This window comes from Oculina patagonica, chromosome 8 (assembly GCF_052425735.1).
Source record: "Oculina patagonica isolate OP01 chromosome 8, crgOcupat, whole genome shotgun sequence".
NCBI lineage: Eukaryota > Metazoa > Cnidaria > Anthozoa > Scleractinia > Oculinidae > Oculina > Oculina patagonica.
In genome coordinates this window covers 33,518,149-33,536,017 of record NC_135765.1, presented here as the reverse complement: position 1 = coordinate 33,536,017, position 17,869 = coordinate 33,518,149, and the positions used below count along the sequence as shown (strand labels likewise).

At 37.8% G+C, this 17,869-nt stretch overlaps 2 protein-coding genes across 3 annotated transcripts; both read left to right on the top strand.

The window, feature by feature from the left end:
• Positions 1-3,863: 3,863 nt before the first annotated feature.
• Positions 3,864-6,403, top strand: LOC144663614 (uncharacterized). The gene is made up of 2 exons (XM_078524624.1): positions 3,864-4,193; positions 5,967-6,403. The coding sequence occupies exons 1-2, from the start codon at positions 3,914-3,916 to the stop codon at positions 6,314-6,316; spliced, it is 630 nt and encodes a 209-aa protein (XP_078380750.1). The 5' UTR covers positions 3,864-3,913; the 3' UTR covers positions 6,317-6,403.
• A 4,948-nt stretch (positions 6,404-11,351) lies between these two features.
• LOC144662179 (homeobox protein vab-15-like) lies at positions 11,352-14,707 on the top strand. Of its 2 annotated transcripts, XM_078522936.1 has the most exons (3): positions 11,353-11,771; positions 13,890-14,183; positions 14,215-14,707. In XM_078522936.1, the coding sequence occupies exons 1-3, from the start codon at positions 11,447-11,449 to the stop codon at positions 14,226-14,228; spliced, it is 633 nt and encodes a 210-aa protein (XP_078379062.1). In that variant the 5' UTR covers positions 11,353-11,446; the 3' UTR covers positions 14,229-14,707. The 2 variants fall into 2 exon arrangements, with proteins under 2 accessions (XP_078379061.1, XP_078379062.1); XM_078522935.1 differs by having other exon boundaries at positions 11,352-11,771; positions 13,890-14,707.
• The last annotated feature ends 3,162 nt before the right edge of the window (positions 14,708-17,869 follow it).

Sequence of the window (17,869 nt, the reverse complement as noted above, 5' to 3'; positions counted from 1 at the left end):
TTTACAATATTGTAATCGAAAAGATTCCTAAAACGATTTCAGATTTAGTAACGTGGAGACACGGACCCTACAACCTAAGAGGACACAAAAAAGCGGTTGTCCCACGATTTTCAACGTCCTTTTTAAAGAACTCAATCCAGTCTTATGGAATTTTGTGTCAAGCTACTTTAATAACGCTACCAACCACAAGCAGTTTTGCAAAAAAGCGAGAATGGACCCCATATTTAAAAAACTTAATTTTAGCAGTTTGTCTATCCAGACAACTCCGAAACACATGTGTGGTTTTCAATTTTAAATCTTAATCTTTTTAAACTATAATATCGTTTATTTTAGTTTATTACAATGTAATATTAATTTTCTTAGGTAGGTAGATAGTCCCACACGACCCCTTAAGCATGTATTTGCTTTAAAACAGATCGTGATTAAATAAAGGTCTATTATTATTATTATTATTATTATTATTATTATTATTATTATTATTATTATTATTATTATTATTATTATTATTATTATTATCTGTAGCATGAAGCAACTAGGAGTATTTCTACTCCCCCTTGGATGGGATGCTAGTCCATCACAGGGTTACCCCCCAGCAGTAGATTCGCAGGTTCCCATTTATTCACCTGGCTTGAGAGGGGTACTGTACATGTGATAGTTAACTGTCCTGCCCAAGAACACGACGCAGTGCCCCAGCCAGGGCTCGAACCCGAACCGTTCGATCTGAAGTCCAGCGCACTAACCATTAGGCCACCACGCCTCCCACAACCAAACACATAGCTCTACGAAAACGGCAAAAACGGCCAGTCGCGAGGCTTGTACTCGGACTTCAATGCACTGGCCATTAGGCCACTGCAACTTCTAACACCTGGTTTACCGCAAGCATAAGCACAAGAAACTTCCTGTCTCTGGGTGATGCATGCGCAGGTACAAGAAAAGGCATCTTTGCTTATTCCTATGTTTGCGTCGTTGCATAGCCCGTGTAACGTACTGGAAATACGCAAATACAAGGAGTCCTTAATCAAGCCCCTGGCTCAAAACTTATCTAAAGACTGGAGTGGAAGCGCGAAAAATGTATACGTGTGCTGGGGGAGTAGGAGAAGGGGGAGTATCGAGAGGAACGCTTATTGATTGTTACAATGTTGAAAGGAAGTCAAAAATATTTAGCAGTCGACCACAATTTAATTTAAATTTAATTTTAGTTTTTAACACAATTTAACGAATTTTTCATCACTATATATTTTTTCTATATTTATTTACGTTCACCGCAATATTGCCTGCATTTTTTTTAACTGATGAAGGTCACCAAAGTGGCCGAAACGTTTTACCACTAACATTTTAATAAATGACAACCCTAATTTGTAAGTTTTAAATCATGCCATCATGCTGATTATGACAACCGTATTTTTTTTCGACCACACTTAATTTTTATCTGTGTAATTGATGTACGTGGACGCACGTTTCATAAATGGTATACAGTAAACACCCGCGTGTAAGAACCTACAATTTTCTAAGTTTGGCAAAATAGATTCTTGCATTTGGGGGTAGTTATTGGTAATTTAGGCTAAGTAGGTTCTTAATAAGGTTCTTAATTTCTAAGGAGGAGCCATAGTTCAAGTTTTGATTGTACGAGAAGAAAAAAAATGGGTTTGGTCCTTCATTATGCAGCATTTATTCATAACTGTATTGCTTCAAGCCTCATGCAAGGTCCAAAGAAGACAATTACAGTCTATGTGAATCTGTCTTTTCTTTATTTGTAAATGCAGTTTGGGATGTTCTGTTAAAAATGTTCATAAAAATTTTCTATAACCCACATATAAGAACCTGCTGAAATTTTGCTTGGCTAAACAGCCAGGTTCTTATATTTTGGGGTATTAAAATGGCACATTTCTGCCAGCAGGTTCTTAAACCACTAGGTTCTTACACGCGGGTGTTTACTGTAGTATAGTTGTCAAATGGACTTTTTGGGAAAAAGTAATATCAGTTAAACGAAAGTTCAGTTTCATCATTTTATTATGGATAATAGGAACATGAACTTTTAAACTTCATGTTTCTTTTTAATTGGTAAACCGAAAATGAAATGAAATTCTGAAAAAATTTCATTTCTCGCCTCAATCGAAAATAATTTTTAGATAAACAAGTTATGTGAGAAATTGGAAAATAGGTAAAACACCGTTTTCGGAATTAATTGGAAAATGAAAAACGGAGTTAGTTGAAAGTAATAGTTTTTCTTTTCATTCGTTCTCTTAAAAAAAAAAAAAAAATAATGCAAGTGAATGAAAGTCATATTTTACTTTTAGAAAATGAAATCGACCAAAAATTTGGAACTACACGTTAGGAACATGGCGTAAAGCCGCTCGGTATTCCCGCGTTTTTTGTCTGTTCAGCGCTCTTCTCTGACACATAATGGCTGTAATCGCTATCCACGTAAGGCACTTTGGCTGGGCAAGTCTGCGGCGAACTGTAGCAGTTCTGGACTGAAAAATACGAAGGAAAAAACCGCAGGTAACAAGTGGATTCTTAATTGCTGCACTGAATCTCAACTGTAACGATCATGAATCTCTCACCACAAACTTGTTTCGCGGTTTGAAATTACCAAATAACACTTTTCAGTTTTCGGACTCAGTTTTCAGCTTTTCGCTAAAATTGAAATCAAATATCAAGATATAAAAATGTGCGTTAAAAAGTCATTAAACTTAACATTTAGAAAGGGCTTGATTTGTCTGTTTATTAATAGTGGAAACATTAAGGGAAACTGAATTTGATTTGCGTATTTTTTTAGGCTGTATTTAAAGAATAACGCATGATCTGACATAAATGGAATGTTACTTAACATTTGTATGAAACCCTAGTGTGACTGAACCATGCCAATGGAAGCTATTGAGCAGTACTTTCATGTGGTAAGGTTTCGTTAGGAGAGGCTTATTTTATGTCTGTCTGGTTGAAATTGTACTGTATGGCCACTGAAACTGTACATGTTTGTAAGCACAAGCATTGACACGGTTTTCACCGTAAACCCACCAATTTAAGCAATTGGGGGAAAAGAAGCCGGAAAGAAATTCAGGGCTTCAACGGGAAAATCTCTCAATTTTTTACTTTCCTCAATTGCTAAAATTGGTGGGCTCGTGTTAATTCTTGTGTCTAGTTGCTGTGAAATTAATTTCATTTATTCTGTTTGTATGCCACGGTGTTTCAGTTAAGGACGTTAACATTGGCACGAATCGGTCCTGTTCGCGCGAAACGGTTTGACGATTGAGAAAACGAATACATGTGCGGTGCTACTTTCAGTTCGTTACCAGTCCAGCACCGGATATCCGTTGTCAATTTCTGTTTCTGTCATGGATATCGAGTAAAAAGCAAATAAGATAAAAATTAAAAAAAAAAAAATTTAGCTACAGGACAAACGGAAAAAGAAAGTCTTTTTAAAACCGCACTGAGACAATCTTCAAAAAAATGCTGAAATTCTTTTAAGAGTAAGAAATTTTCGATGTTGCAACGGAAGTGTTTCTCAAGAAATATTGGAAAAATAACCATAAAAGTATATAGTTAAACTGAAAACTGTCTAACGATGTACAACTTTCAAACAATGTCATTAGCGAAGCCAGAAAATTTTCTTCTAAAAAAAATTAAACTATCGAGAGATAAATTTCTTTTGCCTCAACGTGGCTACATATATTTGTCACATTTTACGTTTTTCGATCATCAGTTCACACATCGCTGTTATTTCTTTTTATTTCTCCCTACAAAAGAAAGGCAGTCCCATTGTTCTCATTTAACAATAAGTCCTTAATTTAGGCGCAATTTTCACGTGCCCGCAATCTTAAACGTGCCAGTCCGCCCCCTTTAGGGCAGTGTCATTTCAGTAAAGCTTGATGCGACCCATCAGAATTTGCTGAATATAGTGAAAGCCGGCACGATGGCACAAAATTTGCCGTTCTCTGTCGCTAATATTCTTCGTTCGGACTTCCCTCATCCTTCGCGCATTACAAAAGCGCCGAGAGTATTATACATGGCACCTGAAAGCAGTAGAGTTCCATTTGTGGCTCTGAGATGCCAACTAAATCAACGTGTGATCCACTGCAATGAAACAGAATTTTTTGGCAGAGGTAGCTACAGCGCTCAAACTCTTCCCGCAAATCCGGAGAGAGAGGCCTTTCAAAACTCCGGCCATGTCAAAGAACAGCAACGAAAGAGAGGTATGCTGAATATATCTTTCCAAACCTACTTTAGTAAGTTTTTATTCAGTTCACTTAGTCGCGTCCACTCTCTTGCCAACTCAAAATTAAGCGCAGTTCAGTTAAAGAACGTGGTTTTTCTAATTACTCATCACACTTGAAATTTCTAGCTCTGTAGGTGCTGAAAATGTTTAGTAAAGAAAAGAGTTTAGTTCGCACGGATTCTGAACGCAATTAGGGTTAATTTAGCTTAAAAATTGTCGCCTCTTTTAATATGTATGAAGCGCTGCATCTTTAGGTGAAAAAGGATAAGTATATGCGTAGTTAAACTCGCACGTTTGTTAGCCGTGAATAACTTCACTGATTTCCATTTAAATGCATGTCTTGTCAGTTTTGAATAAAAGTCGAAATATTAATTTTTTAGGTTCACTTTAGAGACCCATGGGATCGAGAGTTAGCTAAGATTTTCATTTGTGTTTTATTTTACAGCCTTTGTTGTCGTTGTTTTACTTTTTTCCTGTGCCCCGCGTTCGTTTTACAGCGAAACCCCTTCCATATGATATCCAACGTGCCATAAAATCTTGGTTGCATTGTATTAACAGGGCAGTCATATTAACAGAGGGTTTGCTCAAATCAGACATGCAGCGCAAATGCAAATACACAAATATAAAATAAACGATGTCACTACTGTCATTGTAACTGCGCGAAATTCAGTTTCTATTTGCTTTCTGTCAATTCATCGTTCACGGTGTTAACGTGGTAATTTCATAAACTAAGATATTCGCCCTTTAAAAGGTGGTCGTTGGTCGCATCAGCGCGCTGGTCGAATGGGATTTTCTTCAAATACAAAATTCGCTGAGTTTTTGTTCTTGCCAGAAAAAAAAAGAAAAAAATGGGCGTAATGAACATGGTGTTAGTATTTAAAGTATGGTCGTAAAGCGAGATCCACTTAATTATCCACTCAAACTTAATTATCTTACGTTCTATATCTTTATTGGTACTAGTTTCATCAGTGTTTATGGTATAATTTCTCCGTACAACATTATACAATTTCAATTAGTCGGGTAATGAGAACGAACAAATTCATCAAGAAGTATTGCCTTTTAGTTTTGAACCACCATGCAAATTAGTGACAGCCAGCTTAGAAACGAAAAAAAAATATTGCAAAGGGTAGAAATTTGTTCCATTCCTTTACACAAATCTTTTGACAATCAAGTGATAATCCGCGTACGCATTTTTCTTTTCTTATATTTCTCTTTTTTTGACACAAATCATTGGGATAATTATGGGGTAAATAAATTTGGTATTTTCCAATGATAGTGCTGAGGGCGCTTAACCTAGCTCATAATAGGTACATTTTTAAATAGCATATTCTAAGCTAAGTTTATCGTCCCAGCGATACGAACCTAAAGATAACTTTAACGTTTTACGTCTGCGAATTAAATAAGCTATATTTTCGCGCCAGGGATAGCGAAGTGGTGAGAGCGCTTGCTTCCCACCAATGTGGCCTGGGTTCGATTCCTGGTCTCGGCGTCATATGTGGGTTGAGTTTGTTGTTGGTTCTCGTCGCTTGCTCCGAAGTTTTTTCTCCGGGTTCTCCGGTTTTCCTCCCTCTGCAAAAACCAACACGTATAAATTCCAATTTGATTGGGGATTCAGGGCCACAATGAAAACTACTGGAACACCAGGAATTTTGTTACCCTACAAAAGTCGTTTTTCTTTTCTTTTCTTTTCTTTTCTGCGTACATTTTAAATTTTAGCAGCAAAATTATTTCTTTCCGTTCTCATTTATAGATAACAGTGCTGCCAGTTCAAGTAAAAAGACCGAGGGAACTAAACAGGTCGATGAAACAATTGGGGCAGAGAAAAGCAAGGTGAAAAAGAAGCGAAACAGAAGTCACTTCACACAGATGCAGCTCAAGTATTTGGAAGACGTATTTTCCCGCCAACAATACTTGACACGTGACGAGCGCGCGCTGCTGGCGAACGCCTTGGACATGACAGAGCTGCAGATCAGAAACTGGTTTCAAAATAGGAGATACCAGTTGAGGCACCGCGGAATAAACCGGGCCAGACAGGTTCCTGTTAAAGTGTTGGTCAGCAGCAGTACTGGCTGTACTGCGCATGCTTCAGACGATCGATGACATGTGATTTACACGTTTTATGTCTTGCAGGAGAAAATGGATTTGATCTTGATTCGTGCCTAGCTTGAAAAGTGTCAGATAGAACTGAATGATGTTCATTCCTGTATAACGCTGGCGCATGAATTAGTGCTGAATAGAATTGAAGACTGAGATTAATGAATGGTTTATCTTCCACAGAAATAATGCCTGATTAAGGCTGGCAATGTATGGAAACGTGAATAAATAAATTTGATACCGTATACAGTGCATTATTGTTGTTACGATTTGTTTGCGCGGGGGGGGGGGGGGGGGTTGGGGGTGGGCTGTTTCACCCCCTTGTTCCGCTCGATCGTTTAATGCTCCGAAGAAAACTGTTTCCACACATTGTTTAGTGCCGTAGCCAGTCCTTTGCCATATATAGAGGAGGCAAGATCTTACTTGTGGGTTCTGGAGTATGCCTTCCAGAAAAGTTTGAAATCTAGAAGCTATGAATCTCTTTCAGAGACATTTTTCATGAGGTATTTCTTAACAAAAATCAATCTTGTTCGACTGGGGATTATTTGCCACCAAAACTAGCTCGTCTTGCCACACACAAAGGGTGTGTCACGCATGTATCAGGGTGAAAATTACAACATGCACTCACACAAGAAAATGTTTCAGCGACATGTTGCAGCGACACATCGCCTCGTGTGTGCTAATGCTTTTCAGGGACGTGTCGCTGTAACATGTCTCCCTGCTACATTTTCGTGTGTGCGTACATGCCCTGATGAGTCACTGCGGTGACATGCATTCTCTTCATGTCTAAGGACTTCAAGAGAAAAACCCACTGAGAAATGTCCCTTGTTTTTGTTGGATTGCATGCATATTGAGGCGATATCAATTATTTGACTGGAAAAGCTCACATTCGATCATAACAAGGAAAACAGGACTGCCGGCCGATTGTAATGTACTCAATGTCCTGCAAAATACTCAGCTAAAATATACAGTGCAAGTTTGATTATCAATTCAAATGGAGGGAAGAAAATCTGCTGTAGGCATCCCACAGGAGAAAATACCTCTGTCATTTTTTTTTAATTCTTCAAAAATTTCATTGACTGATTCCATCTAATAAGGGAGCGATTTTTTATATATACCCGTGAATATTTTACTCTTGTTGAGTACGATCGGAAATTGTAGCAAGCCCTAACGTCTGGAAACGGCGTAAAGTGAAGTCAATCCAATTTTGAGGCAAATCGGATTTAGGCTTCACTGGAATTAATCTGATTTGTCGCGGGAATCCATTTTGGGTCGATCACAAGCTGGGATGGGTCGGCCAACTGAGCGGTTACCTAGCTAATATGTATTTCTAAAAAAATGGAGGAGTTGAAAACAGTATATTTTTTATACTCAATATGTTAAACTGATAACTTGTTAACTCTAATCAGACTCAAAATCGAGTTCTTAAATTCTACGAGAGCACACTCCGAAGGGTTAACATTAATGGGATCGCACCAATTGGCAGTACAGTTGAGAGCTTGAACTCTTCACTGAATTCTCGTCGGCGCTACGAGCTCTGTTTTAAACTGAGGCCAGCGACTCATGCATGAGCAGTGATTTAACTTTGCATGAGCGTTATACATATTGGTAGTATTTCGAAGCCGCTATCTGCAGAACAACGTCAACTCTGCACCAATTCGTGGGCTATGTGGAGAACTTACAAGACAAACGGATTGTGGAATTTTTCTATGTTTCTAACTTAATTTTTTGTTTTGAAAGTTCTCTTTACATGTTTATAAGGGAGAGACAAGCTGAATGGGTCGAACTACAAATGAGATTCCGTGATGTTTTTAAAAGACGAGCGACCCTCTGTAATTTGCGCCTCCTTCGTAGCCGAGAGAGAACTTCCTCTCCATGAGGCGCGAAGCATGCGAGACTAAAGACAATTGCGTTGGTCATCATGATCAATATAAACGAATTCTGTTCTTTCCTGTGTTGTCGCCTTTTAGAATGCGCTTTTGTGTTTAACGTTGAATTGGATCAATTTTCGAATTTTCATGCAGGCACTGAAGTGGTTACTTTAAACCAAGCGTTTAACCTTATTCTTACTAATTTTCGCGCGTACTTAATTATTGCGAAAATTCGTGTTGTGCCGAATTTCGCGAGTATTAATTAATTTTCGCGATTGCAAAGAAAGTAGAGCAAAAGTGTATTAGTGTCGCGATTCGAATTTGTCAGTGTGATATGGCCGATCAGTCGTCAAAGACTAAGGAATTACTGGACATATGCAAAGGTCTGGCTCAATTCCCTCTCCCTCTCTTCCCATATCCTCTCTTCTCAAGTAACTACAAGGACTGCAAACGGAAACTTTGGTGACTGAACTAAAGAGGTTTTGGCCGATTTACAAGCTGAAGAAAGCAGTAATTAGAGGAAGGGTGCTAGTCGAAAACAAGACGGAAATCAGTATATTTTCAAGGATGACAGTTGCAGTTCCAAACATTTAAAATTTTTATTGTTTTGATATATATTATAATATGGTATTTATATTCGTGTGCATAAATTTCGCGCAATCTTTTTTTCGCGCGTATTAAATTTCGCGATTTATTTTGAATTTGCGAAAATCGCGAAAATTAGTTCTTGTGAAAATAAATAAGAATAAGGTTATGTCAAGTTTATTTATTTGTTCCGTTAGCTCCAAATGCTCTACACATATTAATATTCCTGATGAAAAAGCTGATACAGTAGCTAACACTCGTAGGTTTATATTCAAAAGTTATTTTAACTTTGCTTGTCCTATGGTTCTAGGTTTCTTTTTCTTTTTGTTGCGGTACGTCATCCGAGATGCCAAATCAAGGCAGTGTCGCTTTTTCAATTGAATATCGTAGAAAATAAAAGCAGCGTTAACGAAATCCTCCGTTTTGGCCGTCCACACTGATAAGAGAGGCTCCGTTTTCCGCCGTGAATTTACGAGAGTGCGTTTTTTATGAAAACGATGAGGAGCGTTTTCGATCATCGAAGGACAGGCGCAAAAGGCATCAACGAAAACCGTAAGTGTCTGAAGTGCAAAAGGGCCTCTGTTTTTATGCAATTCATGCAGTAAATGTTTATTTTTGCGTCAAGGTGGAGCGACAGCTCCCTGGCCTGTTCTGCTTTGTTTTGTTGTTTGTAGTCAGGATGCGATCTGAATTACGCTTGTTTACGCCTAAAAAACCGACAGGAAGTCCTTAAAGGAACTAAAGTTTATTTGATTGTTCTCCTAATGCTTACTGCTCCCATCCTCTTACGTTATTTAGCTTTATTTGTGCCGGGTTTGGCCACAAAAGCCAAGCAGTTAATTTTCTTGACGTACAGGAAAACTGTATTTAGTTGCCAGTATTCTAAACTGAAATCGGCCAAAAATGATTTTTTATTAGAAATGATGAAATTTGTCAAGCTTAAGGCGGTGGTTTCAGACATGTTTTAAAATAAAACTGCACTGAAAACAATATAAGCATTTATTTTGTTTTAACATAATTATGAGGGTAATGATTGACCGCCAATCTAGAGAACGAGCCCTACTGAGTCATTTTTAGTACCCAAAATTTAACCATTAACGAACATTTTTTTGGTTCAAAATATAAGGAGCGCCGATGTACACTTCGACTCAAAAAAGCGGAGCCGAAGGAGATAGATATATAGATAGATACTTTATTCATATAACTTTGCAACCCAAAGGTTGAATTATGTCATATTTACAAAATATTGGGCAATAAAAGCGACAAAGAAAGTCTATTGTAAATTAAAGAAAATTCGTCATATAAATTAAGTTTCCGAGCCGAGTTTCGCTGGCTGACCCGATAATTGAATAAGACACAAAGCAAAGTTTTGAAAATGATAATCGCGGAACCCCGGCTGAAAATTCCGAGACGATTCAGTTAAGTCAGTTTTGGCGAGACATCTCATAGACCTCATACTATTAACCATTCTTTGGTTGTGCTATAAACAGCTGTTTCAATACACATCATATTTCCTTCCTTCCTGCATGTTTTAAAGCTATCCGGCTCCTGAATAAAAATCAAACAATAGCCAACAGTGAGTATTAAAATTCACACGGCGGAGCGGCTAGACTGAGTTTAATTACGGCATAATGATGTTAAAAATTGTACCTTTAAAGTTAACGGAATTCTGCAGAATCATGGTCTCCCACACTCAAAAGCTCATGATTTTCTCGTGATCTCATCTGAGAATCATAACGCAAATATGTTGTTATTATAAGTACATCGGAAATGTGATTTTAATCGATTGAAGTTCATGTCACGCTACGCGCGTGGGTTGAACCCAAACAAAGCGTGATGTTTTTAATGATGACGTCAACCGGAAGTACGTCCAACAGATGGAGTCCTTCAAAGAAAATTGCTGAAATGACCGTAATCTATCACTGTTATTGTCCTGTGCATGTTTATCCTGTTAACTAGTTTGATAACTCTTTCAAAGGAATTATTGTATATCAATTTAGTAATGGAAACGATGACGAAAAATATGGGGGCTTGTCCCAGGGAGGCGTCATGTAAACTGAACCGTGTCGAATGAGCTGAAATGAGTTTATAACACAACCCACATAGTCAAATACATTGCTGTCATTTTACATAAGTCCGGGATTTTGGGGGGCGACAAACTTCTCTCTGTTTAGATTAAAAGGAGTATTGAGTCCTGGAAATAATTATTTTGATTTCTTTATTTTGTGTCGTTTTTGCTGCAAACCGAGCATTTTCATCGAAATGCACAATCAACAAAAAATTTCTGTTTGCCCGTTTTCAGTTTCGCCGTAACAGCGGAAACGCTGTAACATTTTGAAGTGATTGGAGGAGAGATTATTGAGACCTCGGAGAACATTTCTTTGCCCACAGAGTGCTATCAGTCCCGGAAAAGTTACTTTTAATAATGGATTAAACTGATGTAATTTACCGAGTAGCGTGGTAAAATTTGTAAGTGTGAGCCCGGAAAAACAACAACTCTTTGTTCCTAAAAATAGCACCATCCTTCATCCGAGTCCCGACAGGTCCAGCGGTCCGTTGCTTTAAATATCGCTGACTCCTAGTTAAAATTCATGTGTTAGCGAAACAGCTTTCACTTTCCGCAGAAGTTGTCTATTGTAAGGTCACGGCCGGGGCTTAGTTGCGGTCGAGTTTTAATCAAATGGATTTTCACCACCAGAAAACTAATCTATCTTTTTCGATAGAAAATATTTTACGAGAGGATTTTTCCCAGCGACGGACAAGAAATGTTCCAAGTATTCCGTCGAACCCGTCAAGTTTTGAAAGATGGCCAAGCACTCCTGTTTATCGCTATTGTGCAGTTCGCTATTGTCCAGTTTTTATGCATTTTGTGCCGATTGTGCAAAGAGTTGGTGCAAGATTTCACAGAGTAAATGCAGAAAAACAGCTAGAATTTTCAGACCAGCCAAAAAACTTTAAAGAAGACTACTTGAGCTGCGAAGACTCTGAACCACCTCGGGGCGACGGTAAGTATTTTAAAATAAACCTAAAATATTCATTGACTCACATTTTAATCAAACATTAAGCTAAGACTTTTAGAGTTCTTAGAAAAAAGACCTTAAATCCGTGGAGTTGGGTTTTAACCGATTAGGGTATCAAACGATTACAGGATAACTTAGGTATATAGTCATAATGTGTTTATTTAAAAACATAGTTGAACCTTAACTTGGCTCATATGATTAAGCTTTGTTTTACAACCCAAAGCGTGACAAATAGCATGGATTTCACGGATTAGAGTCCAGAATTTACGTATATATTGACCAATTTCCTTCTCGGTTGGAGCTTGTCTCGGCAAGAAACCGATTGTTATATTTATGAAGCACGTACACATTTTTTTCTAAAATCGAACAGGGTACAAATGCCAAATTTAAAGGTGAACTTTTTCCGGGCATAGTCCATATTCCGTGTTAAGTTATTTCTAGGTATCAAAAACAACAGAAATAATTGCTGATAACAGGAGCAAAGTCAGGTGTCTTTCACGTCATTAAATTAAAGATTGCGGAAAAACCGAAACTCAGTTATATCTTTGCACGGCGATGGTGTTGGAATTTCGTAATGAAAGCAGAATCGTTGGCCAGACTATAACAACGCCTACCTGCAGTATTCTTATACTATCGTATTTTTGTCATGAAAAATTACGCAATTTTAAATTTTTGTTGACTTCACTGAACAAAGCGTTAGAAAACAAATCTCCGTAGGAGTAACGACTTCTCTCTAACCCAAGTTAAGGAGATGAGGTCATTATAACAAATTTCTCAGTTTTATTTATCATGTATTGTCTCGAAATGTCATCATGCCCACTCAACAACTGGTCATAAAACTCATAAAATACTGGTTCCTCAGTGCTGCACTGTTTTCCAGTGCAACTTCCTTAAACGTCATTGAATCTCAGAAGCTTTCAGATTCTCTTTTACTTTCACTTCAAAACGAAACGTTAAAATCACTGCTTTTTCCCTAGATTGTTTCTAATCTTTAAACTTATTCCCTTGCCAACAAAGATATCTTTAGTAACGACGCCGGCTTGGCAGATAATACATGTATTGTGGTGTTGTGCTTCAGTAGATTTCCCAATAGGGCGTGACGGTTGCCATGAGCAATACCAAATATACACCTTCGCTTGCGTGTTATATCATAAAAATACCACAGCTCGCATTAATGTACCTAACTACATTGAATTAAAGTTGCTGTGCTTTCTTTAGCCCTACTAAGACCTGCTATGCTTTCGTCAAGCGCGATAAACAAGTCTAAGTAATAAATTTATGCTGTTTTTGTAAGTGAGCCGGGCGCGGAAAATCACTTCTAAGCGTGAGTGGGTGTGTATTGACGTTAACGGCGAAAATAATCTCATGTATCTGATTTCCGCTTGCAAATGTTTATAGAGATTCAAGTGTTTGTTTGGCTATATACTGGCTTTTAAGAACCCATTTATATCCGTATTTTAACTCCTTTTTTTTACCTAGTGTACGTATAATATTCCCATAACAACCGATCGTATTTTGACCCCGACTCAATAACTTGCTGCAAATACACCATGAATTCTATCTATATTTGGCTGTATTAAAATCTGGCAATTAAAATTTAAAGAATACTCGAGAAGGAGTTGAGTCTTGCGACTCTCTAGGCTAATAGTCAGTTTCCCGTTCTAAATTTAATTGTTCGCGCTTTCAGACAATAAAATATCAAAAACGCCTGTCTTAGCAACTGATTGCTATAGAGACATTTTCTATACAATATTTTTCCTTTTCCCTTGAGTGTTTTTACGTGAGTTTCTAATTTACGCACTCAAATTTACACCGATCGGCAAGATCAACGAAGAGTCAGTAAAGATCTCCTTAATCAGTTAAATTATTACTAATATGAGTTTTGGAACATTCATCAAAATAAGCCATATCTTATTATTCGATTTAACCGCAATAGCTATATCGAAAGATCCACTATTAAAAATGGCTTTGTTATTGCTTCAGTTAAAATGAGGTATCACGGAGAATAAACACATTTTGAACTTAAACAGTCATTGATTAAATACGGTTTGGTGTTAGAGTTTCAGAAATCTCTAAGCGTTATACCTTATGTTTTATTCCTAGATGAAACAAAGGACGAGAAAGCCGAAGTGGAAACTAAGTCAGAGAAGTGCTTGAAAGTGAATACTTTGAAACGGAAACGCAGGAATCGCAGCCATTTCACCCAGCGTCAACTCCAATATCTGGACAAGATATTTTCCCGCCAACAATATCTTACACGCGACGAACGCACGCTATTGGCGAGGGGCCTGGAAATGACTGAACTCCAGATCAGAAACTGGTTTCAAAACAGGAGATACCAGAAAAAGCATTGCGCTAACAAGAACACGAACCCGGATAAACCGGATTCTGTAGCCTGTGAGAAAAGCGAAGTCTAAAACTGACTGAGTCAGCAAGGATTGAACTAAAAAACTGCAAATAAGCTGTTTTATAAAATAACAGGAAAGGGCAAAGGATCACGTTAGATGCGCGGTTCTTGTAAAACGATTCGCTCTTAAGGGCGAACAAAATATAACATTGTAATCGGACATTTACATGTCGACTACAAGCAAACAAAGATGAAACAGGAAGACCTACCCTGAATTTGAAACAAACCAAAAAAAAAAAGAAAAAAAAACTGACCTAAAAATGAAAATGCATTCAACGCACGATTTCAGTTTTCTATTTTAACATTATTTATGTCTTATGCTATTTATAATCTTCAACAAGATATATAATCTTGGCGTTGCTTTATTTGATTGTCAGGAAAGATGATTGTACAGTATTACTCAAAAAGATATTTTTAAAACTTATAGAACATGGTAACTATATATAATTGTGAATAATGAGAGTTGTATTAAAATATTTTAAGTGAGTTAGTTTAATAAAAAAAAAAATACTATCCAAAACGGAGACTTCCAAAAACTTTGTGTGTTTACAAACAGAAAAAAATGCCTTATAGACGAAATGCATTATAAGGCAAGCTGATTTATGCTCTCCGCTTCTTTGTAGTGCGTGTCTTGATTCGTGTTTTATGATTTGAAGCGAAGAAAATCGCTGACGGTTCCATCGCACCTCTGTCCACTTTTTATGCTGTAACAAGATAAAATCGATTTTTCGTATTGCGGCATTTCGGGGCAATCGTGTGAGAATCGCCCGTGTTCTATCCTTCTAGCTTTTTTTTTCCTCTCTCTTTCGCTCGTTCTTAAAACTACAATTTCTGAGAAGATAGGAGACCAGGAGTATTTGCTCTTTCAGTTAGAATATGAGCTGCCATTGTGTTGAATCTAGGGCTAAAATGATTGCTTTTTGCAGGTTTCGCTCATACCAGGCGATCGGGACCATCATATGAGAACCCCCGATCGCTTCAATCGCTTCTATCGCCTACGATCGTCTTAGTATTTGGACACGATCGATGCAATAGAAGCGATCGGGCGATCATATGAGAACCAGGCTTTAGGGCGCTGGTTTTGTTATCTGGGACTAAGCTGGCCGGATTTCTTCAATTTGTAGACCAGAGTTTATCCTCTTGGCCACACCATATAACTAGCCAACCGATTCGCCCGCTAATTGCGGTTCTCTCAGGCATAAACCCGGCAAGCTGGTATAAATAATTTGTTACAATCAATTCCCGCCTTACGGACACTTCGCTGTTACGGACACTCTGTTGTTGCGGAGAGGAATTGAAGTCCCGGTGGAGATTTTAAAATACTAAAAATAACCATTCACTATTACAGAATTTCTCTATCACGGACACTAAAATGTAGCTCCCCGCGAAATGTTCGATAAAGCCGGAATGGCACACACTGACCGTTTATCACAGGTTCTTTTTTCTACCGGTTGAGAAGCATTACTAAAAATAGCACTCACTATTACGGACTTTCTCTATCACGGACACTAAATTGTGGTTCCGAAGTGTTCGATATAGCTGAATTTACTGCATACCTTTTATCACGGGTTCGTTTTGTTGAAAAAGTTTACCTTATTTATAATATTCATTTTCCCTTGGCTGGTGAAAAGAGATACAGGCTAAATTAACAACTGCGTCACGAGAAGTAGAAGGGAATTTTATACGTATATATCACTTCATTTTGTTTAAAAACCGGGCGAAAGCCAATACAAACAACTTCCACCCACCGATTTTTTCATATAATGTGTGAGGGTGGGGGGTGCATGATATCATCAGGGAGTTTAACGAGGACTGATGCGGATTAAAGAAGTTACGTCACGGGGATTTCACATATTTTTGGACTTAACTGTTTTGAAATTGGTGGTAGGCAACCTAACCCATGAAAAACATTATCTTTGAACATCTGAAGGAAGATGTAACCTGAATTTGCGGAGAGAAATCAAACTTCAGCTATAAATTGATTTTACCAAGACGCTCGGAAACAACTTGAAAAGTTAAGCCTTAATTTTTCAAGTTGCAATTCATTTCCATCCTAGCCATCGTGTATCTACAGCGAATGACGCTTGTTAAGCTCTAACATAGCAATTTTTGATAAAAATGGACCGTAATTTTTAGGTTTCCCACGACACAAATGTAAATTTTGGCTGTTCAAAAATCTGTTTAAATCCGTGATAAAGCCCCATTAAAAAGTGACAGCATTCGATAATTATATACCCGCCAGTTTTTATCAACAGTTTCGCGATTGATTTATCTATTAGTCAGTGTGTGGATTATATGTCAGAAACCTTCAGAACTGTCTCACGGCATAGCAGAATATGTAAAGACGCATGTTGATGTTCACAAATGAGCGCAACGAAGAATTTGATCATTTTACTTCGCGGTCATATGGGATAGGGGTATGAAAATCCGCCGATCCGCCACTTTTTTCGTTCGAACAGAATCCGTCTTAAAAACTTTGTGTGGTATAGTCTCACTGCAACGGGCAGAAGATGTTGTTTTTAATGCCAATTGTTTAAGAAGTTTCGTCTCACTGCTTGTTTCTGCGCAATTCGCCAACATACCGACGAAGACCGATCAAGTGATCCGAACTTCGTGTAGTATCCACGACCAAACTTTCTGACATGAGAATTCCGGACCCAAAGTTCTCACCCAGTCAGCTAATCCGCGATCAGCTGTATTTTCGAAATCCGCGAATCCGCTTAATGTATCGCAAAAATCCACAATCCGTGCGTCTTTTAAGGCCAAATCCGTCCCGCGATCCGCGAACCAATTCATTCCCCGCATGTGGGGAGGGGCCGGGACAGCTAAGGAATGCGTCAAGATGTATAACTGACGTGCAGAGTCATTCATTGTAATTTTTGTTTAGCGACGTTTTGTTTTATCCCTTTTAGTTTGCGGAAACTCTCTAGTGTTGGAGCAATCGGGTAAAATCAGTTTGCGGGTAATTAAATAAAAAAAAAAACAAAAAAAAAAAAAAAAAAAAAAAAAAAAAAAAGAAAAAAAATTTAATTTCCTATAATAAAAACCCAAGGTAGTTCTACATTCTACTCATGGCATGCATTCCTAGTACCCTCATCGTGCAGAAACCGGAGTATTAAACCACTAGCATTAATATCGATGAATCTTCAAGTTCCTCTAATTCTTAGAACCTTAAAACAGGTATCCCTAACATCATATCGGGTATATTTCTGTCAAGTGACTTAAGTATGTCAAAAGATTATTCGGAGCATCTATAATGCACTCGCGAGGAACGAGAATACTCATTTCCTCAGTTCTCACTGCCTGAAATGATCAAGTTTTTCATGATACAGATCAATTAACTAAGAGCCTGCTTACAAACTTTAATTAAAGTACCATGAACTTTTTCCTTCGCGAATGTTTAGAAGTTCATAAGATTGTTTAGATAGGGTTTATCGTGTGTTTTGAATGGCACATTTTATTTTTAGCGTCAGAAGTGCACGTGAAAAGGCTAATATCTGAATCGATTTTTTTTTAAATAGATAAGATACTCTCTCTCCTCGTTAAGGTAATTTTCACATGGCATTTAAGTCGTGGCGTATGGATATCGACTCTCAGAAAATTTGCTCAAATCGCTTGCAGGCTACTGAACAGACTTTGCATTAGTTGGCAAGAAATAATTCGTTTCTATGCAGGA

Excerpts from the sequence above, each read along its gene's own strand:
- LOC144663614 (XM_078524624.1), top strand. The coding sequence starts at position 3,914 with ATGGCACAAAATTTGCCGTTCTCTGTCGCTAATATTCTTCGTTCGGAC. Across the intron at positions 4,194-5,966 it reads AGAACAGCAACGAAAGAGAG|ATAACAGTGCTGCCAGTTCA; the intron begins GTATGCTGAATA and ends TCTCATTTATAG.
- LOC144662179 (XM_078522935.1), top strand. The coding sequence starts at position 11,447 with ATGGATTTTCACCACCAGAAAACTAATCTATCTTTTTCGATAGAAAAT. Across the intron at positions 11,772-13,889 it reads TGAACCACCTCGGGGCGACG|ATGAAACAAAGGACGAGAAA; the intron begins GTAAGTATTTTA and ends TTTTATTCCTAG.